We start from the raw sequence: 25,227 nt of genomic DNA, 5'->3' as shown, positions 1-25,227 counted from the left end.
TGGAAGGCATCTTCCATCACCACTGATGGGTCCAGAACTCGGGAGCAATACACCACGAGTTTGGTGTTCAGGCGAGTGGTGAACATCCCATAAAGTCACAAGACTTTGCCACTAGAGGAACTAAAGACCATTCGAAGCCAACTGCCGTCCCTGGTCGATTCACATGGTCTGCAATGACGTTGCTCTTCCCGGAAAGGAATTTCGCTGAGAGACACTGTATTGACTTGCACCCAATGGTGAATTCCCACTGCTTGCTGGCATAGCAGGTGGCATACTTAGCCTCTTCGCTTGGTGATGAAGGTCACCAATGTGGAGTTGTTGCTCAACGCCCAAGAGCGACCTTTGAGGGTCTCCGAGAAGTGGAGTAATGCTAGGTGCGCCACTTTCATTTCCAGGTAATTGATGAGAAAGGCCTTGTCTTTCTGCCTAAAATCTGCACCCTTGGCAAGAGGCACCTGAAAACAGAAAAAACTACGGAGGAGGAACATGTCGGGGTGTGCCTGCTACCAGGTTCTCCTGTCTCATCCACCACCGGAGATTTGTCACCACTTACTGGGGAACAGAAACTAAGGCTGCAGGAGGGTCCAATGTTTGTGACCATTGGCTCTTCAGAGTCCACTGCACCTAGATGCATCTTCCCGCAGGGGATCAATTTATCCAATAAGACAAGGTCCCCCAGAAGCTTCTGTCTAGTGCACGCTGGGACGATTCCCTTACAAGAAGGGATTCTACCACTTGCCAGAATCTTATCACCCTGTCAGCAGATAAAAATGCTCTGGTCTGGGCAGAGTCGATTTCCATACCTAGGTATCTAGTACATTGTTGAGGGTTGAGGGTAGATCAGGTTCAGTTGGATCCCCAAATCGCTACAGAAGCTAAGGAGGAGATCCCTATGATGTATGAGCACAGCTCATATGTCTGCTAGAAGAAGCCAGTCATCTAGATACCATAGGAGGCTGATGCCCATGGCATGAAGCCCAGGCAGAGACAAGGGCAAAGAACTTGGTGAAGACCTGAGGTGCTGAGGAGAGACCGAACAACAGCACATGTAGTGGTAGACCTTGTCTCTGAAAGGGAACCTCAGGTACTTTCACCATCAGGGATGGATGGTAACCTGAAAGTATGCATCTTTCATGTCTACAAGAAGTTGTTCTTATTGATGGCCTAAAGAGCTGTGGCTGGAGTTTCAAAACAAACAGGTTTAGGCAGGAAAAGTCTACGACAGGTCTCCAACCCCATCAGCTTCTCTAGGAAAAAGAGGTTACCAAAGAAGCCTGGAGTTGTCTACAACCTCTTATATGGCCCTTTTGGGCAATATTTTGGACACTTCGTCTTGTAGAGCCTTTAAAATAAAATGGTTGGACTGTCAGAGTAAAAGTAAGCGGGGACCGACAGTCTATGAATGGTACTTGATATCCTGGACGGAGACCCTCTACAACCCAGGGATCGGCCCCGAGGAATTGTCACCTGTCCTAAGGGCCCTGTAGGCATCCTCCCACTGTTGGTGAGCTGGGGAACTTTCCCTCCCTAGTGGGGGGCCCATACGGACATAACTCCTTCATCCGGAGGGGTGATCTCTCTGATGAAAGGAGGAACCAGTCACTCCTATAGTATAACTCTCTACCTCTATAAGCATGAGAGGGAGCAATAGGATACTCTTTCTCAGAACTAGATCTATGAAAAGGACCTCTCCAAGGAAGGCCACATAGAAAGTTTCCTATGAGGGGCGTGCCTGCGGTATTTTTCACCAGATCGTACATCCTTCGGTTGTGAAATGATTTCATAGTCATTGTGCAGAGGAATACTTTCATGCGCAGGAATGGCGACGTGTGTTACAATACATCAGCACATGCAGGGATGGCGGTGCATACAGACATGTCAGCCTGTGTACACCAAAGTACAGTGATAAGTGCTGTTGAAAAGCACAGCTAAGGCAAGATAATGAAAACAGTAAAGACTTTAGCCTTCCGCAACGTCCACTTGGAAGGGGATGACGAGATTGTGGTCTGACATACCAGCCAAACCAATAAGTCTGTGTCGTGGACACTCCTAAGGAAGTCCAAAGAGCGTCAAAGTAAGTGATAAGGGAATTCTGAGACAAGCTGGTATATTTCTTACAAGGAAACCGATGCCGAGGACCCCTGGGTGTACAATGCATGCCAGACTCGTATGCACAAGTGGGTGACAGGTAAGGATCTTCATACAGGGCCGCCTCAGTACATGGGGATATGGCAGTGGTGTTCTTGGGTGAGAACAAGAGAGACTTTCGACGTGTTCAAAGAGGATACCTTCAGACACAAAAAATCATTCTGCAGGAACTCTGCCATAAAGGGCTCACCACTATTGGGAGGAGCAAGATCTATGCAAATCACTGTAATCAGGACCTAATAACACTGGGACTGGATCATGCACAGGAAGTGTAGGGGCCATTAGGCCCTGGAGCAATAATACATTAAATTTATCATCAATATGCAAAATAATCAAATCTAAGCTGTCATCCTCAGTTATCAGAGTCCCTAAGGGCTCCAGAAAAGGAGGAATGGGGTAGGGGAATATAATGCGTTACAGCAACAAGCTCATGCTTCTTGCTGTCTATGAAAGAAAAGGAAGGGGAACAATCCCTCTTAGCTCGTTTCTTATGACAGGAACAATATTTCTCGCATTGGGAGGATGGCCACTCGCTACAATACTCACATGAGGATTCTATGTTACACCGTTTACCACGGCAGTTAGTGCAAAGGGGATACGGATCTATCTCAACCTGAGTCGTGAAGGTGCCACAAGAGCGACCATCAAGGCTGGGGTAAGTCTGCATAACACTAGCAACACTAGACATGGTTAGACAAAGCACAGAAAGCACTGCAATGGTAATCCAGTGTGGAGCGAGTCATGACTGTAGTGGCAAGGGGAAGTCAGCTTCTTGATGCAACCAAGAAAATAGTTTAGCTTGCTTCGCAGCAGCACTTAACACTGTCCAGCATTGAAGTTGCCAAGTAACCCATCATAGAGTTACAAATTAGGCAACTTTTCTTTCTTTCTGGTCATAGTAAATTAGTAAACCCCTGATACTAAAATTAAAATTTAAGTTTAGTTATTGTAATCAAATAAATCTCATACCCTGTCTTGCTAGACTTGATCAGTCATGAGAATTTTGCAAAATAGAAATTAGTTTGCTTTAAGTGTTTTAGCATACCAATACAACAGACCATTATAAGTTTTATGGAAAATAAGGAGTTTTTGTTTCTTACCTGTATAACAATTAACTTTGTTGCATTGGATGCATGCACCAACACCTCTTTGCTTACAAATGTAGCATGTGAGTTTCCATCTTGCAGGGGGAATATTACCAATACTGTCAATTGGTTCCAGAAATACCTGAAAAGAGGAAATGCTGTTCTAAAACCTTCATGTTTACAATTATATTCCAACAATGAAAATACAATAAATACATTCTAAACATCATTATACACTTACACAGTGCTAATCAAATTGAATCAACTGGCAGACAAAAAAAATAATTGCTGTACATGTTAACAGCAGAATCAAATAAAAAGGTTGTGGTCATGTTCAAAAGATGGGTAAGTGGAGTGAACAACAGAGGATTAAAATTAAATACAGAAAACTGTTTAGGGCTCAATAAACTATATAAGTGGATTAGAAATAAACCCATGACTGTGATAAATTGTGACAGACGAGACAAATTCCTCACGACTGCAATGTATAATCAGAATAAAAGATTTCCGATACTTGCAATGCATACGAGCAAATAGAGAGGATACGGATGAGAAGCACAGTTATGAGCAAGGACAAGCCTCAGAGGAGTTAATAAATATATACCCTAGACACACTGACCTGTGGAGTGACTCTCCAAAGGCCAAGTGAATTTCTAGGCAAAAATTCCAATCAAAGCAAAAACTTATCACGCATATTATTCTACAAAGCACATATAGGAACTTCAAAAAATTGATATTTTCATAGATGTGACTTCAGAACAGCTGTAGTGTATAGGGAATTTTATAAAATATTATACATGAAAAAGTTGCAAAAAGATGTTCAGAGGCTGGTAAAAAAATAATTTAAAAAATGGGATTACTTTAATCCACTAAAATGTTATCAATCACAATCATTGAGTCAAGTTTGGGAACTCATAGGATTTGCCTCAGGAATTTACTTCTAACTGATAAAAGAAAAATTGGTATAATGTAGTTGAAGAGGCTGAATCATTAGTTAGGATGATCAAAGTAAAAGGACAAATTAAAGCATGTACCTGACTTTTATTTCAAAAAGCTGATGGTGTACTAGTATCATCCCTATCTTTACATAAAATTCCCCTGCACTGCCATGAAATTTCTACCAGAATTCCCGTATGGCCATTGACTTCACAAATGCCCTGTCTTAATTATATTTCTTCTTTGTCTTACCACTGGCCACATCTCAGTTTTGCTTACAATAACCCTAAGCTTTTCTCATCTATTTACATACTTCTTCCAATTCTGCGCTCCATGTTAACTTTTTCCATTACTGAGATGGTTACAACGAAAGGTACTGATGATCCTTGATGGATGTCAAAAGTGTTTTCAATGTCTTTCAATAAACCAGCCTGAATAGAGAGAATATATGCTAATATATCTCAATACCTCTTGCTTTTGTAATACAATACTCATATGCTTGCATGTTTTGGCACAGACAATTTTCTCTTCAATATACACAAATATAAAATATGCATGTTACCCTTTTGAAAAAAAAGGAAAACATCCAAGAGAGACTGCATATTAGGAAAAGTCTGATTTAAGCTCATCTTAACCAATAGGAAACAGCTATATCAAAGAAAAACAATTGGTATAATTTGTAAAACAACTAGCAGATTTATTGGGCTATACTTGCTCGTCTTTGGTTAGAAGTTATCGGTTCATGCTGAATATTCATGTAACACTTTTATTCTCTCAATGCCCCGTAGCAAACTCCTACCCTCATTGCTATTAATTTTTACCCCTTACAGTGATGCCTCTGTTACCAGAAAGTGTCAGGATGTAGGGTCTTGGAGAGGGATATCCTAGCAACAAATTAGAACTAAATATTATTTTGCAAAAACTTTTACATACAAACCCATATCTTATATTCACCGCTTCCATGAATACAATACAGTAATTCAAGATGATTCTGTCCCTCTAACGACAAAGGAAGAAAACTACAGTATGCCTGCAATTCTGTGAATGCAAAAACAGACTTTCCCACAGAGGTAAACTAAATTAATGAAATTATATATTCATCATCATTATCTCATCCTACACCTATTGACGCGGAGGTCCTCAGTTAGATTTCGCCAGTCGTCTCTATCTAGAGTTTTTAAATCAATACTTTTTCATTCATCATCTACTTTACACTTCATAGTTCTCAGCTATGCAGGCCTAGTCTTCCAACTCTTCTCGTGCCCTGTGGAGCTCAGTTGAAAGTTTGGTGAACTAATCTCTCTTAGGGAGTGTGAAGAGCATGCCCATACCATCTCCATCTACCCCTCACCATGATCTCATACACATATGGCCTTTGAGTAATCTCTCATAGTTTCATTTCTAATCCTGTCCAGTCATTTAACTCCCAATATTCTTCTGAGGGCTTTATTCGCAAATCTACAAAATATATTTATATTAGATATAGTTTCATTTTCATACCACTACTCATGTCCATTGCAGTTCCCTATCAATCTCTTCAAAAAATGGATGAAGGTTCAACTGCAAAATTCCACTGGAAAAGGGAATGCATTGAAATATTTCCAGGAAAAAAAGTAGTTTAAATATTCCTTGAAAAAGTAGGTAAGTTGAAACCTTCCCTGTATTATAAACCATCTTTTAAAAATTTTCTCTTCTTTGTCTTCAGTTGCTGCTTCCTGTCAACCCTCTCCACCTTCTGTGTTTGGTCTCTCAGCCTTTTTACCTTGCAGGTCACATGCTATGTTATCTTTCCATCTGAACTTTGGCCTTCCCTTCTACTATCACCCAACTCTACAATCACAGCACACAAACGCTACAAATACCAAATGCGCACACGAGTAAGATGTGGCTAGCACAATATATTGTCTTCTCTATATTTTGGGGGCTAATTTTATGCTTTTGGGAAATTTAGTTTTCATCGCCGACACTTTATGCATTACATTTTTAATTAAAATTCCCTTACCTTTCATCAAATAAGGTAATAACATTTAAGTAGGACAATTTCCTTCCATGTGTTATTACATCATTGATATTCCATATTCAAGAGAGAAATCATAATTAAAAACACAGAAGCTGAAACTTACGGTATTGGCAAAACAAACTTCCGGTATCCACATAGCACACACAACATGCGCCCATCGTGCATCATCTGTCTGCTTAAATGCACCACCTTTGTTAGGGCATAAGGCACAATCTACAGCTCTGGATGGAGACTGTAAGCAACGTCGACACAGCCACTGTCCCTCAGGAATATATGGAACACCATAGCATTCCTTTCAAAGAAAATATATAAATGAAAATCAGTTATGAAATAACTACAGGTTCTAAGACTTTCTCCAATAAGTTAAGAGTAGACCAAATTAAGAATATTGTATCAAGCTTTACTGTACATAACTTTATGCTACATTATTTTATACATGAGACTGATAAAATCTTATCAATTTCACTAACTAAAAGGACAGGACATATGAATTTCAAATACAGTTCATTTACAACTAACAAAGCATTGAACTTCAATGATAATTTAAGCTACAAACCTGGTGAACTGCCAAGTTGCACATATCACAGAAAAGTATAACATTGCTGTTTTGGCATTCTCCATCCATACATATGCAGCAAACAGCATCTTCATCAATCGGAACTCCAGAGTCTCTACCACAGGACTGCGCCTGCAATGCAAAAGTGTAAACAATAGCATTTAGATTGGATAATACTGCAAGTAAAACAGCCTTATCTTATAAAGGAATTGGGATTGAGCGACCAAAATGGTATTCAACGGCTACCAGAGAAACTGAGGGTATTCTACTGCATGATTAAAAAAAAATTAAACTTATAAGAAATAGAAAAAAATCTTCCTCCTAAAAAGACAACAAGTCTTTTAGAAACAAGAAACCACTCCAAGCTAACATACCTATGCCCATGCCCCAGGAAATTTATTAATCAACCAATCTTAAATATCATCTGAGAGATTTACTTAACATCACATACATACATATACCAAGGCACTTCCCCCAATTTTGGGGGGTAGCCGACATCAAACAAATGAAACAGAAAAGGGGACCTCTCCTCTCTACGTTCCTCCCAGCCTAACGGTGAATTCCCTACTGCTCCTGCCTCCGCGGTAGCAGTAGGGGATTCAGCGTTTACTTAACATATGGGTAAATATTTCCATCATAGACTATGGCTTCATTGAAAAAATCTACCCAACAGTGTGAACAAACATTTTTAATCCATACTAATTCTGACTATTTCCCAAGATAAGTTTGAAACCTTAACAGGCTTCCTCAGACCATTAACCAACTACAAATTGACAACAATTTGGGATATATTTCCTGGCACTAGGCAATTCAGCACTTAAGTGCATCTAGGGTAAAACCCAAGTTGCACCATGTTGTAAAAGTTAGAAGAGGTTAGCCACCAAGATGAAACAATGGAAGTAAGAACAGGGGTTAAGTAGAAGGATACAAAGGAAGTGCAGCTAAAGGCCATAGAAACACTGAAAAGGCCCTTCACTACCAATCCCCACAGTGCATTGTGTGAGGCACACTAAGGAAACTAACCCAAACAGGGAGACACCACTCCTATCGAACTTCTTAGAAATATACAAACTTCATAAAATATGACAACCTACTTTCAAACTGTACTGAATACACATGGTTAAAAATTAATTGAATATTCATCCTGTTCAACTCTACTTGATACATAACCTTCTAAATATACAACCCCTGCCTATCATTAATGGGAAGAGAAAAATTGGCTAACTAGTCATGTAACACGGTAAAAGAACACCTGGCCCCTTTTAGACTAGAGAGCTTAATTGTACTACTGATTGTATTCTGAATGTTTTATATTAGTAATAAAAATAATAGAAGTCTACATTTTCTCATGTTCATGTTTATTAATAATTACATTCACCTGAAAAAAGGATTCCTTTTCTAGTCGGTCCATCAGCAATTCAAAAGACTCCATTTCAACAGGAGGCAACACATCAACTGCTCGCTGTTCATTAATGAGTTGTAACCAGGCGCGATCTTCTTCGTCCATGTCATACTCCACTTCTTCATCTAATTCCTCTAAGCTTTTTTCAATAAATCTAAGAAAATAAAAATAAAAATGAATGGCATAATAGTTTTGAATTTATAGTAATTGCATAATACTATACCAGTCGGTAATCTGCACTAAAGTTATAACTACCCCTCAATGATAAAGGAGCCTGAAATCTATCTTTACATACAGCAAAACTTTCTTAAAGACCTTAATTATAAAGATTATCTACTGATCCATTTAATTTTCCTATAAATAAAAATATTTATAAAGTTTTACAAAAGAAAAATAAAGTTATTTCTAAAAACAGAATTGGACAAAGAGGACTGTGAAAAATTAAATGCATGTCAAGATTTTATTGAAGCATACACTGATAAATATGCTCAACTAAGGAAGTACAGTATACTGTACACTAATAAATATGCTCAACTATGAAAGAATGGAAGAAAATAAAACCTCAACCACTAATAGCCAAAGGGATACAAACTTAAAATACAAATTTCATTACCTGTGATAGGTTGAAGGCATAGGAGGTGCATCTGGTAGGTTCTTATAATAATCTTCAATAACTCGAAAAGAGGCTTCTGGAAGCTTATTTGTTTTCTTATCTTCAATAGTATATCGCTGTACATCTACTCCTCTGTCTTTATCAGCAGTCCGAGCCTAGAATGATTCACCGGACCTTTGTTAATCTAAGAATTAATACTAACACTAAAAGTATAACAATCATACCAGTTTGACTTACTACAAAATTATATAATCATGCTTGAGCTAAGGTGCTCAATTTCTACTTTGGTGATATGGAAGGTATAACTACACAATTTACCTTTGGTGGTTTCTGCGCTGAAGTATTAGAATTTGTGCTACCATTATTGCTATTTTGACCAACAGGTGTTTTAGACTGTACTGGCTTCAAAGTAGGTGTCCGTGCTTGCTCTTGTGGTGGGGGTTCTTCTAAGGTAGGTGGCATTGATGCTTCATATTCTTCCTGTATATAAAACAGTATCAACTATCGTTGGTCAAAGAAAAAATATCTACAGGACATAAAATCTACATGTTAGCTATAGAATTTAAATAACACCAAAACCATCCAGAACCATAAAGAGGGATTCATTAAGTTAGATAGTTCAAACTACAAACAGAACGTTGTAAAAGTGATTACACTAACACATGTTCTTCATCATAATAGCATTAGTTGTGATATAGCAAAGGTGTAACATTTGTATGTGTACAAAATATACACTTAAACAAATAGAGAGAAACCCACCTTTGACAGAATCTCGATGGGGTCATACACCGACAGGCACGTCAGCTTTCCATCAACCTCAAACTCAACAGTTTTCATATCGTGAGAGTAAGGTATGGATGGAGGCTCTGGATCCTGATTAGCTAAAGGGGAAGGAGGTCTCTTCATATTTTTCTTGCGTGCTATAAGAAAATTAACCTTAATTACCACTCATACACAAAAACTTAGCTACGTTAATCATTTTATGACGACTCCCATAAGAATGCATTAACTCTGACATATGATTCTTGATCACTGTAGATCTGTCAAGTAGTTCTTCATGGCAATAATTCATGGACCAGCAACCAGTGAAAATCCAAATCAGTTAACCAAAGTCCTAAAAATTACTTTTGATGACAGAAAATCCTCATACAGTAGACAAAATTCTCTATTAACCTTCACAAGTACAAAGTATCTCAATGTTTACTCAAATTAGGATTGGGTTCACCATTCATCTTTAGTTAAAAGATTGGAAAGTGTAAAACTTGCATTCTCAGCCCTTTGGTATTGATTTAAGTGGGTTACTTTGTTTGTCCTATCCGTAATAAGTGTGACCAAAATAAAGGTATGAAAAAATATACTGAACTCAATTTTCTAAATGAAGAATACCACCATCAAACAATGGGTTTATTGTTCAAAATTTTTCAACCTCCAGAATCCCCATTCTTTAAGACGTGTCATTTATCAGAGGTAAGGTATATCATTAACATAACTACCAACATTGTCAAATTCCCAGATTCTTCAACTTTTAAAGAACCAGCTTCATCATTCACTTTACAATTTGACCTATACTTTTTTTCAATTAAATTTTGACAGTAATGATTTAAGCTTAAAATATGCTACAATAACATTTGGAAAAACAGGATTTTTAAAAATAAATTTGCTATTTCTATACTTGCCTGCTATTCATATTGCTTCTCTCTAGATGCTCAGAATTATCAACATTAAATCCTGAAATATTAAAAGAAAAGTCTATTTTCTTTCCTTCCAATAGTAAAGTAAAACACTTTAGCAGTTAATGGCAAGAAGTGAATCTGTGAGCTACCAGTCTCTTTATCTTTTCAGTCTCGAAGTCAAAACTATTCCCTATCCTCTTAACACCACAAGTCAGAGGGGAAAAGTGCAGACATGTATTAGCATCAGCTGAGTACAGTATAGAAATAAAAAAAAACTAATACTAAAATTCAATTTAATTCTAGGAACCTTCCCCGGATTTTCATTTTGCTGACACTCTCACACTGATGGAGGTAAGATGCCACCGAAGGAAAGATATAGGATATCATGGCTTTATTATTATTATTATTAAATGCTAAGCTACAACCCTAGTTGGAAAAGCAGGATGCTATAAGCATAAGGGACCCAACAGGGAAAAATAGCCCAGTGAGGAAAGGAAACAAGGAAAAAGAATATTTTAAGAACAGCAAAAACTTGAAATAAATATCTCCTATATAAACGATAAAAGCTTTAACAAAACAAGAGGAAGAGAAACTAGATAGAACAGTGTGCCTGAGTGTACCATCAAGCAAGAGAACTCTAACCCAAGACAGTGGAACACCATGGTACAGAGGCTATGGCACGACCCAAGACTAGAGAACAATGGTTTGATTTTGGAGTGTCCTTCACCTAGAAGAGCTGCTTACCATAGCTAAAGAGCCTCTTCTACCCTTACCAAGAGGAAAGTGGCCACTGAACAATTACAGTTTAGTAGTTAACCCCTTGGGAGAAGAAGAATTGTTTGGTAATCTCAGTGTTGTCAGGTGTATGAGGACAGAGGAGAATCTGTAAAGAATAGGCCAGACTATTCAGTCTCTGTGTAGGCAAAGGGAAAAAACCATAACCAGAGAGAAAGATCCAATTAAGTACTGTCAGGCCAGTCAAAGGAAGCCATAACTCTCTTGCAGTAGTATCTCAATGGGCGGCTGGAAACCAAATAAAATAGAATTCCAAACTCACCTGATTAAATAACTGGTAACAAATCTTAAGCAAAATAACATTTATAATACAGTGCTCCAGATTATTTAAAAAAAAAAAAAAAAAAACCTTTAGGAATACAAAACTCCAGATGGTTTATAAATGAGAACTTCTCTAAAATTATAATTACATAAACCAACAATAAAGTACTAAAACTATACTTTGTAATACACAAAAAGGTTAAATTATAAATGAATTAGTCACAATGTTATTAGATTACATCGCCAGCCACCACTATAGGACCTAGAGCCCAATGTTCTTGGTAAGGAAATCCTGATTCTTTAAAATAAGGTACAATATAGAGAAAACCGATTCGGTATGCCACTGAGCTGCCATTAAAACCTAATAATAGATTCCTGTAAAAATTAATAGATGTAGCTACACTTCATGACCTATCACGGCTTTCATTGAATTCAGATCCAATTCTTTTTGGGCTTCAACAAACAGCCTTAAAACCTTAGAAAATAATGCTTGCAGTTCACTTATATGTTTCGCCAAGGCATACGCCAAAACGAAAAAGTTATGGCTGTGAGGTGTTCGAGCAAAAGATTTTTTAAGGGTTCAAATTTTGAACCTTTTTAATACTGTACCAACATATCCAAATTACATAAGATAGATCGGACTATAGGAGGCTTTTCGATACTAAAGGCCCTAAATACATCCGCTATAACTGAATGAGATAGATCTAATCTCATATGCCTGAGTGTCAAATTAAGCATGAATCTACATCCGTTATTTGTCAAAATATCAAGTTTCTTTTCGTAAATAAGAAAGCGTACCATTTTAAAAATGCTATCAAAACTAGTTCTAGTCAATGATACTTTTACAGATTTGCACCAATTAAAACATTCTATTTCCTTGATACAGAATGTTGATAGACTGTCTTTTGGAGCCTATAATACACGATCTGGAGAGCTGGTATTACCCTTTGCTTTTGAGGATAGGATGGATACCCATTGATATACTACCGCTAGTGTGTTATGTGGTCCTTTGACTGGCCAGACAGTACTACATTGGATCCTTCTCTCGGGTTACGGTACACTTTCCCTTTGCCTACACATACACCGAATAGTCTGGAATATTCTTTAAAGATTCCCCTCTGTCATACACCTGACAACACTGAGATTACCAAACAATTCTACTTTACCCAAGGCGGTAACTACTGCACTATAATTGTTCAGTGGCTAATTTCCTCTTGGTAATGGCAGAAGAGACTCTTTAGCTATGGTAAGTAGCTCTTCTAGGAGGACACTCCAAGATCAAACCATTGTTTTCTATTCTTGGGTAGTGCCATAGTCTCTGTACCATGGTCTTCCCCTGTCTTAGGTCAAAGTTCTCTTGCTTGAGGGTACACTTGGGCACACTATTCTATCTAATTTCTCCTCCTCTTGTTTTGTTAAAGTTTTTGTTTTTATATAGGAAATATCTATTTTAATGTTGTTACTGTTCTTAAAATATTTAATTTTGCCTTGTTTCCTTTCCTCACTGGGCTATTTTCCCTGTTGGGGCCCCTGGGCTTATAGCACCCTGCTTTTCCAACTAGGGTTGTAACTTCGCAAGTAGTAGTAGTAGTAGTAGTAGTAGTAGTAGTAGTAGTAGTAGTAGTAGTAGTAGTAGTAATAATAATAATAATAATAATAATAATAATAATAATAGTTAGATGTAGCAGGGATGGGTTTGGATGAATAAGCTCCAACATTGGTTGTTTTAGCATATTGGGTTTTCACAATAACCTTCTCCAAAACTCAGACAACAGGGGCCACAGATCTTTGTGGTCAGATTGGGTTACTAGTCACCCAGTTGTTTTTAGAAATCCGGAACTTGTTTATCACCTGCCAAAATATAGCGAACAATTGAAATACATTAAGATCGTGATGCAACCAGTCATATAACAGGGCATCTACTTTTTGAGCTAAGGGATCCAAATCAGGTGAACAAAATACCTCTATATTTTGGTTCAGGGTCATCACATACAAGTCTAGAGTATGTTTGGTCAACCCAACCATTTCCAAATCTCTAAACATACTGTTAGATGTAGAAACCTGACTTTCCCTGCTTAACTGATCTGCCAAGATGTTCAATTTCGCTGGAATAAATTGTGGATGAAGGCCTGTTCCTCTCAAATTTCTCCAGGTTAACAGCACCTCCTCTATCCAGTGCAGGGATTGTAATCTTGTCTCCGCCTTTTGGTACCAGGTGTACAGTAATAAAGTCGTGTTATCTGAAAACACCTCCACACTCATTCCTTCCACCAGTGGCTTCTGGTCCTGAAGGGTCTTGAAAATAAATTGATATGGAGAGTATACTCCTGTGATGTCTACTTCCATGGCAGATGTAAATGATCTAGAGTTACTCCCCACCCTTCCTGTGAGGCATCTGCAAAGAAAAGTCTTGATTGTTCATTTCCAACAAACTCTTTGAGATAAACATTTGTGATCATCAACCAACTCAGTAGCTGAAGTTGGTTTTCTGTCAATGGAATTCAACTTGTGTCTAGCTCATGAATTCCCTTCCAACATATTGTACACCAATGAAATTTGGAAAACTCGCCTCTTCGGATGTCTCATAGAAGCAAATTTCTCTAAAGACGCCATGATCCCTAGTAGCCTTATCAATGGGCTTCAACATCTTGTACTTTTACACACGCAAAGAAAAGACATACTGTAATTCTTTTTCGAAAAGGAAATGTTGCTAGCATCATCTACCAATACAGAATCATCTGAGTCAGAACCGGAAGAGACTTCTTTAATCTGACCAAGATTTCCAACTGATCAAGTAATCTGTGCACTTGAACCCAAATCCTTTCCAATGAATCCTTCAAAATTACCCAATCATCTAGGTATAAAAGTACAGTACTCAACATCCAAGAATTCTTACCTACTTTGAGATGGGGCCATCCTGGAGTCCAAAACCCAGGCATTTGACTTGGTAAACCTTTGATCCATTGATGAAGCAAAGTTATTTCCCTACAGTGAGATAACCAGTAATGTGAAAATATGCACCTAATACAAATACTAAAAAGATCCATTTTTTTTTTTTTTTTCATCACTCCCAGAACGGTCAAGGCAGTTTCCACTGAAAACGTTTTGAGAACTACATTTGTTGAAGGCCAATACATCTAAAACTAGTCTCAAACCTCCTGAAGCTTTGGGGACTAGGACTAACCAGTTGTAAAACTACTAAGCAACATATAAAACTACTTCTGTTGCATTCTTCTTCAGAAGGTTCACAATTTCTACTTTCAAAATTTGAGCTTTTACTGTATTAGCTAGATAACTCGAATAAGGATTAGGCTTTTGGAAAGGGAAGATTGAAAGATAGAGGAATCCGGTACCGTTCTTTGATTATGGCTAGCATCAAAGGATCGAGACAAAGCCTTTCCCAAACTGAATAGAAATACAAAAGCATTCATCCTACTGGAATTTACAGGGAAAGAGTGACAACATTCACTAATATCATCTACGAAATGGGTAGGCAACTCTTCCAGATAGTTTACTAGAATGGAATCCTGATGTTTTACCACTTTTAGGAAAGGAATTCCTTGGCGATAAGTCCAATGCTGTTGGAGCTGTTGGCTTAAAGGGTGGAAAACATAGGTATTTTTAGAAAATCTCATAACATTAGACTGAGTCCTGGAACCCCCTTGATTAATTACTTTATTATTCTCATCTATACCCTAAACAGGACTCAAAATAGGGGAAGAAATTAACGAATGGTTCTGGGTCTCGGAAACTGTCCCTACTATTAAAAAACACACTTTTATCCTCCTTCTAATTAAAAAATACACAAAGGCTGCTACAGCTCTGGAAATCACAAATGAAACAGTATTATGTAAATGAGATAATCCTTAATCAAATTCAAATCTGGACACCCTATAAAACTAGCAATTACCCTTATTATAGAATCAGCAGAGTAGTTTAAGAACAATTCCTACTTCATTACCCACTTTATTAGAAGACTAGGTAGCAAAACCTGCACTTGAAGAACTTAGTCTATTAGCAGTAAGGATGGACTCAATAAGAAACTAAATTGTAACCTAAAACAAAGTTAGGTAACTGATCAATCTTATACAAGTCAGAATGTAATTGAGGAATAGAAAGAAGGCTTTAATACTATATGAGAGCCCGAACTACTACCGGTTTTCTGTAATTGACCTAACAATTTATCGATGCTATCTACAACAAAGTGAAAACAGAGAGGTATAGTAGACTTGAAAGCAGTGAATTAGATGCATCAGCAATATATTTGGGTATTTTTCACCAATAAGTTTATGAAAGGATTGAAAAGGAAATACCTCATCATATTTTGTATTGTCGCCTACATTTATTTCATCCTTATCTTCCAGTTAGGAAAGGATGAGACGAGACATTACTTACTGATTTTCCCATTTGCTTACATTTCGGTATGGGAGTTGTGGAGCATTTATAAGCAAATGGACTAGTTTTGGCAGTAGAGGTACTAGCATCTAAATGTTTTACTATAATTATTCGGTGATGCGCAAGTAGCCAAGCTTGCAAGCGAATGAAGCACAATGCCATCGGAAAAAAGATACAACCCATCAACTTTAGCTGAAACACGTGGTTGCTTATGAGCGCTTAGGCTAGCGAGTAGAGGTATATTAGGATCCAAAATGCCAACTCTGTCTTCTGCTTTACAATCTAGTTGTCTAAAAGAGTGACTTGGATTGCAGGAATGTGTGTTGCAAAGCAGAAGGGCTAAAAGTAAATAAATAATTTGGGGCCCTATGAGAGGAGTTTGATTCTGTAGGTGGTGTACCCCATCAGAACCCTTACCGAATGGCACACTAAACCAGACTTGACAAGTCAGGTTGGGGGGAGCAATTGAGCTAGTAACATCATTATTAGTGTTTAACAAAAGACTCGATGGTCTTCTGAGAATTTACAGAGGCTAAAAAAAAATTGGTTTGCCGAGTGTTGAATAAAATTCTGCCCTGGCCTGTTATTGTCATTGTTTCCACTACAATCAAGAAATCTCATCTTCCCCGGATTTCCCTCTGAATGTTCGGACTCTTCATTTCTTCGGCACCCAAGATACTGTACATACTTTTCCATGAGAGGAACAGAGGGACGTTCACACTCCTCACAGCAGTTATTTCAATCATAATATTGTCCTCAACAATAGACAAAGACAATGCAGATCATGATTCCCCAGAAACCATTCTCTTGAATTATGTACTTACTCACTAGCTATTAACAAATCTAGAGGAAAACACATTTAAAGCATAAAATTTTAACAATCTGGAGGAAAGGTAATTAGTCAGACCAATGCGATAGTGACTGAAAAGACAGAGACTGGCATCCATTAGATTTTCTTATTGCCATTAACTGCTAGATTGTCTCATTACTTTACTAGAGACATGAGCCTATTGTCAGTTAAGAAAATGGCATTTTTTTCTACTTTAGCTCTAACTCTTGGTAAGTTTGACCTTTCAGAGAGAAGCAATATGAACATCAGGGGAGGTTTATAGAAATAAAACCTTATTCTTTAATGGAACATATTAATATAGATAATTCACTTGACCTAGTACTAATTTTTCATAACCAAATTAAGCTACCCTATATTATTAAGCTTCTTTCTTATCAAATGAACCTAGTATGCACTAAAAACCTCAATAATTATCAACATCCTATTACAAACTTAAAATACATCAAATAACCTATTCTACCCAACCGCCCCTCCTACAAAATTATCTAAAACCTGAGAGAGACTATTAATTACACAACGGATGAATGCTGTCCTTCCATACTTTTGAATTAATTGCCATGCAATACTTCAAAACATTTTGTATGATTAGTCTGAGTTAAGGCATCCTAAAATGATTGGTAGCTAAAACTGCAAAGCAAATACTCAATCACACCAATAACATAAAGCATTCAAACTAAGGCAAGTTTAGCTTCATGCCTTTCCTTCTTATACAATACATTGAATATGTACTTGAACCAGTCGAGAAACTACAATAAACTTAAAATCATTCTACCACTGCCAAATACCTTAAGGATGCATGACCATTTCATGCAATGGAGGATTAAGCACAGTAAAATCTTGTTAACTGGTACTAGCACAGCATATAATATTTTAATGCTCATTGATTCTGACCAAATTTCTAGTTTCCTTTTTAGATATTTCAATTGCATATCAATTTATTATGAATTTTTATAAGTGTGACTTTTCAATCTTTCTGATAGAAAAAAAACAAAACTTCACTCATATGAGGGAAGAAAGGATCCAAATTGACTCTAGATGATGCATGATTCAAGTATTTATTTTCTCAAAATCAGGTGTTTTGTCAGTGACTAAAATTTCAATTAATTCTAATAGACTTGTCTCTTAGTAATCTACGCAGAGCAGTTATATTTAGAGCAGAATTACTCAATTCCTTGACCTTGCTTGAATCTAATTTCCTTATAAATCCAATAAAGCTTGAATTTTTTCCCCAAAAAATTTAAAGAGATGGATTCCCTCCTCCAGCCATAGAGTATTAACACAAAACCACCAACCTGACATGATCATGTTACTCTATTACTCTAATAACAAGGATAATCCCCTCATCATGGATTAGACAATTCAACTTCTCCCTCAAAAGCCTAATGGCCTTGCCTTTCAAGTAATAAACCCAGTGTACTGTGCATCACTTATTTCCAAACAGTACCAGATAACAGGATTTATAAACTATAATTAATTGCTTCTCTTTCTACAGCATGATTAAAACACTAAAATATAAAGCAAAAACAAAAATTAAATATTACATCAAATATAGCAACAGCAACACTAATGGTTCATACTTTTATACACCAGATCCAGTTAAATTTCTGAATTAACAATAAGTTATACATAATGAAAGATTGCCACATCCAACATTAATGTTGGATGTTTAACATTGTAGGATAATTACTAAATTTTGAATATTTAAATTCTTAGTACTATGAAAAATGTTATTGGGAAATCGTAAGTCTATATCAGGCTTTATCTCAAAACATGATAAATTCTGTTGGCGACAGTAATTAAAAAAAAACAAAAAAAAAACACACACACACACACACACACAATATTGATTTCAAGGTTTTAAGACAAAAAAATAATGAATATGTGATAGTTTACTAAACTCGACAAAAGAATAACAATGGAAATGTGGCAGTTTATTTAACACATGTTAGTGAATGGAAGCAAATTTTATCATTAATTTATTCTCGAATTACAAATTTTCAGATTAAAAAAGCATAGGCTCGGATGACACCACACCATACGTCATTTAAACATTTATAAAATAAAATTTATTTACAAATAACCATTACTTATAAAATAAACACCTATTTCTTGACCACTACATCATCCCTTACACTTCAGTCCATCTTAAAAGAAAAAAGTACGGTAATCAGCCAGTAGAGCAGTATAAGTGTAGGCAGATCTACTGGCCTCAGGAAGCTAAGTAATTATTCTTGTCATTTGATCAATGAGCAGTGCAGAATACTGGGAATTGGAGGGGGGGGGGGGGGCAGAGACTTACATTGGAAGTACAGAAACAAGTTTGCATGAAAAAAATTGTTTAAAAATAATGACATCAGTTTCACAACAAACTCACTATTGTAAATAAGTCCAAAACATAATCAAAGGGTTAAGGACCATGATAAAAGGCTAACTGATTGATTGAGACCAGTAAGATCTGGAGGAAAACTCCTTGGGGTTGATGTCGAGCATTAGAACTCGCATTATTCAAACACAAACACAGAAAACCTGATGTACAAAACCAGTTTAGAGGGTTTGCAATTTAAACCCACAAGGATAAGATACAAGTCGGAAGATTTTTACCTCACTACAATGCTCCATGGAGCAAGTAATACAGCAGAAAAGAGCACTTGTCCATCAAGAGCAATACATGGGCAATCAACTCCGGAGTCATCACAGATTATATCATAATGGATACAGAGTTAAAGATAAAAGATTGAGAATCTATGAAACCAGTAATCTCTCTCAAAACAACGATCACCCATACAAATCTAACTACCAGTACGTATCAAGATAATATCTAGCAAATGTATAGTGAATTTATTTTAGCAAGGCAGATTTGCACCGATTCACAGTGGTGCCCTTTTAGCTCGGAAAAGTTTCCTTATACCTATTGGTAAGAAGCATTTTTTTCCAAATACCATCATTATTTTCAAATAATTACAATGTAATGCAAATCAAAACTTATTTACTAACCTAAATTTCTTCCTCAGATATAGGTTTTGTCAAGAAATAATGCTGGCGAATAAATATATTTTAATAACTACACCCGCTTAAGTCAACGACGGAGCTTGTTTTTGGATGCACGCTGCATACCCACTTAAGAGTGGTCTTGGGTAAAATGAACATTCTACTGTCAAACACCGAAGAGGGAATGATAGGGAGATTGTAACTCGGCGTTGAAATTATGAATTTGTTTGTGATTTTAACGCTATTTATGCAACACTATTTTGTAATTATTGTAAAATATTATGTGAAATTTTCCCACTAACATACTAAGGAATTCATTAATGCACTAAGATTTAAGGTAGACTAACCTCCATTTTCCTGAGGGAACCCCATCCCAAGTAGAGAAGTTTGTGTCGAAGTTTTTTTTTTTATTATACAGTATAGCCAATATCTATTCGCAAAGTATTTTTTATTATTTCAATATACTGTATTTCCCGTGTCATAAGACGTACCTTTTTTCATGAAAAATGCCCTCAAAAATCACCCTGCGTCTTAACACTTAAGAAAAAGTTGTATAGGGGAGTTTGACACCACTCAAACACCCAACTATTACATACAAGCACTCAAACTCAAGACATAAAATATAATACAGTAATACAATTATCATTCATATGTAACAAATTGATCTATTTTTATATTGCCCTTCACTTAATGAAGTACAGTAACAAAATTTTTTTTTTTTTGGTAATCAGCTGATTACTCATTAACACCCTTCTACAAGCAAACATGCCAACTAATGGTCTCGTAGAAGACTACGCTATGACATATTCGTTGTTTATGCAGTACAGTATACTGTATATCTATTTTCTCATATTTTGTTGATATTTTGTAATGAAGCAATATATTGATATTGACTTAGTTGCCTGAGTTATGATATACTACAAACGGACAGTTGCTGAATACGACCTTGGTAAAAACTTCTGTTAGTTGATTGAAGTATTACCAAGTTAGCAGAAAAGAAACTAGACCTAGAATCACATAAACAGTAGCAAAAGTATTCCACCTAAATGAATTTTTAGATTTCTTTAATCAATAATTATATTTGTGCAAAAATTTATAGGCTATATGAGGAATTTTGGAAATATCACTAGAATTTTACCTCTAACAAAATTTTATGAACCTTTGGCAACGCTGCTTTCATGTAAACAACACTTGAAATACCAAACACTATGACTAAACGTGTAGTTGTGGTGGAAACTACGACTGGTTTAGTGGTTTCTTATATGAATATGTAATAAAATTGGGATAATTGGCATATAGCTAATTAATATTAACTTAAACATCTCATAATACACCCAAAATAAGAAAAGTTACAGTGCCAGACAATAATCACGCTAAGAGTCGCTGACTAGGGATTTCTGCTAAGTTGTTTTTAAAATCCTCATTTTCTTTTTCTAAAACTGCCTTTTTAATTTAAGGGTGCATCTTAACACTTGTAGTGTTTTATGACACGGGAAATACGGTAATTTATTTTTAATATGATAGATTATTTGCAATATCCTTTCTAAAGAAACACCATTTATTGCAAATACAGTAGCTGTGTATATTTAGATTATGCTAGAGAGAAATCAACTAACCCCCAAAAACCCAACTAGAAACATAAAAAATAGTTCCCTCTAGTTGTTAAAAATCACATACCCCAAAAAACATATCTCGAATGAGGAAATATTAATATTGAAAAAAATACTTGCTGTGAACTACTGTATATCATTTTACTGTACATTTCATGATGAAAGTGTTAAAAACTAAAAATTTCCATGGTTTTTTTATATGATGAAAAAATTTCCATGGTTTTTTTATATGATGAAAAAAAAATAGGATCAGCATGATTCATGGGATTTAAGATGAAATCATACACAGTACAGTACTGTAAAAAAAATTTGCAAGGCCACACAATATGCTATACTACAAAAGGCTTTGGGAAACCAGAATAATAAAGACAATAGACTCAAATATCAGTGATCTTTGTTGAAAATGACAAATTTGGAAGCAATTTGTATTTTTCCTAACAATACAAACCTGTAGCTATTTATAGGAGTATTACTTTCGGCGGAGCTGAAAGACAAGCCATTAAACTTTTAGGGAGGGTTAACAACCCACCCACTCACTAGTTAGAAGGGGGTTGTAGCTACCCAGCTCATTCACACTCCTGGGCTGTTTACCCCCCTTTGCTTGGAGGTAGGACTGCAATGGGGACAGGTGGTGGCGGGCTAATTTGTATAAATAGCTACAGGTTTGTATCTTTAGGAAAAATACAAATTATTTCCCAATTTGTTCTGTCACAAAATACAAACCAACGCTATTTATAGGGGTTGACATACCCTTCAGGAGGGTGGAAGTCCATGCTAACTGGCCTTTTGGCTTGGACCCGGGGTTTCCCCCTTTGTGTGTTTTGCACATAATTGGTGGAAACCATACACCTCGCTAAAGCCGTACTATGCCTGGTACACGGCTACGCAAGCTGTGTGCCTATGATACTAACACAGTGATTGATCTAGGTAAGAGTTCTACGAGTCATCGGACTCTTCCGAGGGTACCATGGACTTTACCTAATCCCACCTCGCCACGGGGTATGGGGACGTAACGAGTATATCTATCTATACCAGGATACACAAAGAAAATGGTTTTACCTGCAGACAATGGAGGTCAGCTTTATAGACTACTGTAGGGTGGCAAATGAAAGAAAGTTAAAACCAGTCATTCTCTAGTCATTTATCCCAGACTTAACCATGGTTTACTCTACCCTCCCTCATCTGCTACCTGTCCATTAAGGAGCCTGAGGTTTTAAAACCATTTACTGTGTAGCCACCACAGGATCCGTGGAGAACGTCTCCATGTTCCTGCAGATCACGTCTTGCAGGATGTGGGTGGTGACGGTCATTTGACGCTTCTACACGTCCACTTACAAGGCCTGCGTCACAGAGTACTATTATAAACAATAGGGCGTATTTCTGCATTTTAAAAGATGTTCACATGTGGCTGTTAGTCACTGAGGGGGTTCTCTCGGGATCTCAGTCGAGGGGTACTTATGAGTCGACTGGGCGTGACAAATTTTGCTGGCAAGACAGGTCTGCTGGGCAAAACAGATCTTGCTGGAGAGATGAGTCTGATGGCCAGTTCCCAAAGATCAAGGGTGGGGGATGAATAAATCCAATTCCCGTAGGATCTCTCAGGATCAAAGTCTGTAAGTGAGATGAGTCTTTTAACAAGACAAGTCTGCTGATGACAAGGCCTGCTCTCAAGGGGTGAACCTGAAAATATTCCGAAGACTGCTCAGCAGGAACAGGAAGATGTCTGTTAGATCTTGTTGTCACTAGGGGGGATCTCACTCTACGACGAGAGAGAAGCCCGCCCCCAGGAGAGACCTACCTCGGACTTTGCTCCACCCCCGACGGAAGAGTCGGCTCAGCATGGGGGAGAGCAAAGCCTTTGGCAACGAAACTGCAACTGCCGATGAGATGTATCTGTCAGCAATTCTCCCCACAAGCGGGAAAGTTGCTAGACAGATATGATCAAGGGAAGTTCACCCATGGAAGGGAGAGCAGCCTAACACATGGGGAGGATAACTCTCCCTCCGAAGGAAAAGTTGTCAAAACCCCAGAGGCGGACCTCCGGGTAACGCTCTTTGCTTCCCGTCCCCAAGCATTGCTCAAGTTGAAGGTCTGCATCGAGGGCTACCTGTGAAAACGTAGCCAAAACTATTTTCTCAAAGTCAGCGTGCTGATCAGGAGCTGCCACATGCCCAGGACTGTAACAGTGCAGGGAGAGCACATTCCACACGAACGAAAGGCTCTGCTCTTCTACGTTAGCTGTCTTAGCCGAAGGAAGAAGTACGCCATCGCTAGCTGAGGAATATAAAAAACAAATTATGAAAGAAAAACTTCCTCGGGAGGAGCACCTAATCCACTGACAGGAAAGGTATCCCCCGAAAGAACAGAAACATAATAAGAACTGTGCACTCCCTTCGCCGGCTGACATCGTCGGGAGAAGGTGAGCTTAAGCATGAGAACTGTAAAGAAAATTACAATTAATTACCGTATCTTCCGTGTCATAAGACGTTATAAGTGGTAAGACGCATCCTATATTTAGCTAAAGAATTTTTGGAAAAAAAGAATGAATTTTACAACCTACAGTACTCCTTGACGGCGATTCTACAGTGTGATTTTTCATTTGGCACCATCAATTTTTCTATTCTGGTTGTATTATGAAATGTGATAAGTAAGTATTAATTAGCTATACATTTGTTAACCAAATCTTATTATATATTCAATGGGAAAACCACAAAACCAGTTGTAGTTGCTTCCATTGTAACAATGTTTTCAAGTGTCTGTTTACATGAAAGCAGTGTTGCCAAATGCTCCTGAACAAATTTCGGTAGAGAAGTAAAATGCCAGTAATCCCCAAAATACTCACATATAAATATTCATACAACACTAATTATTGATGAAAAATAAAATTCTCTAGAAATTTCACAAGAGAGAATATTATTTTTCTTTTGTTTGTTTGACTCTAGGTCTAATTACTTTACAGCTAACTTGGTAACAGTGTGCTCAACTTGCAGTGAGATTTTTTTTCAGGGTTCTGTTTAGCAAAAAAAATCTATTATTTTGGTATTCATGCAACAAAGTCATTACCAAAATATTAACAAAATATGAGGAAATAGATAAGTACGGCATAAACAAATAATGCAACCTAGCGATGTCTGCTTAGATAACATTAATTGGTTTGTTTGTGTGTAAATGGCGTTGGCAACTTGGCGAGTAATCATCTGTTCACCAAAACTAAAATAAATATCTTGTTACCTTCATTAATGAAAGAAAGTGCATTTGCCACACATGAATGATAACTGTAGCCTTATATTTTTATGTCTGGTGAGTGTGAGTGTTTGTATGTAATTACCGGGGTGTTTGAGAGTTGTCAAACTCCCCTATACAACTTTATCTAGCAGCTAAGATGAAGGGTGATTTTTGGGGGTATTTTTCAGGAAAAGAAAAGTGCATCTTATGACATGGGAAATACGGTAATTTAGCTGACAAAACAAACTACTCAGGAGAACCACTCAATCCTCCGGCGGAAAGGTGGTTCCCCGAGGGGGAGCGGACAAGGTAAAGGTCATGCACTCCCTCCACAGGCCAAGAATGGCTGTTAGCCCATCGCTGCATGAAGGAGAGCGCCATCGAGAGCTGAAAAAGTTAAATTACAAACTTTTATTATTTCAACATAATTAATAAAGAAAACAATTCGGGAGCGCATCCTAACCCATGAACAGGAAGGGCATTCTCCCCGCAGAGGATCTGCCATGTAACAATGAAGAGCGGCGTCATCAGTGAGAAAGAGCAAAACTGAAGTCAAGCTTTGCGAAGGCCGCAAGCAGATTTCCTCAAAGAACACATAGGGGGAAGGGTGATGTTAACATCCGAACGGAGAAGGATTACTAAACAATGAAGTCACTGCGGTGGCATCTGG

General features: G+C 37.3%; 2 protein-coding genes across 7 annotated transcripts in view; both read right to left on the bottom strand.

The window, feature by feature from the left end:
- Taf5 (TATA-box binding protein associated factor 5) overlaps positions 1 to 25,227 on the bottom strand; it is a 570,605-nt gene that overhangs the window by 191,083 nt on the left and 354,295 nt on the right. The gene's annotated exons all lie outside the window — the stretch shown is intronic.
- LOC137634494 (peregrin-like) overlaps positions 1 to 25,227 on the bottom strand; it is a 160,914-nt gene that overhangs the window by 110,857 nt on the left and 24,830 nt on the right. For all 6 annotated transcript variants that reach the window (XM_068366918.1, XM_068366915.1, XM_068366920.1 and 3 more), the window contains exons 3-9: positions 9,520 to 9,680; positions 9,079 to 9,240; positions 8,761 to 8,915; positions 8,124 to 8,301; positions 6,746 to 6,877; positions 6,293 to 6,481; positions 3,249 to 3,375 (exon numbers count right to left, since the gene is read on the bottom strand). In XM_068366918.1, coding sequence (XP_068223019.1) covers positions 3,249 to 3,375; positions 6,293 to 6,481; positions 6,746 to 6,877; positions 8,124 to 8,301; positions 8,761 to 8,915; positions 9,079 to 9,240; positions 9,520 to 9,680 — 1,104 coding nt within the window. The remainder of the gene's footprint in view (positions 1 to 3,248; positions 3,376 to 6,292; positions 6,482 to 6,745; positions 6,878 to 8,123; positions 8,302 to 8,760; positions 8,916 to 9,078; positions 9,241 to 9,519; positions 9,681 to 25,227) is intronic.

Source organism: Palaemon carinicauda, chromosome 44, assembly GCF_036898095.1.
Source record: "Palaemon carinicauda isolate YSFRI2023 chromosome 44, ASM3689809v2, whole genome shotgun sequence".
NCBI classification, from domain to species: Eukaryota; Metazoa; Arthropoda; class Malacostraca; order Decapoda; family Palaemonidae; genus Palaemon; species Palaemon carinicauda.
Note: the sequence above shows the minus strand (reverse complement) of the source record. Positions and strands in the feature narration are given on the sequence as shown.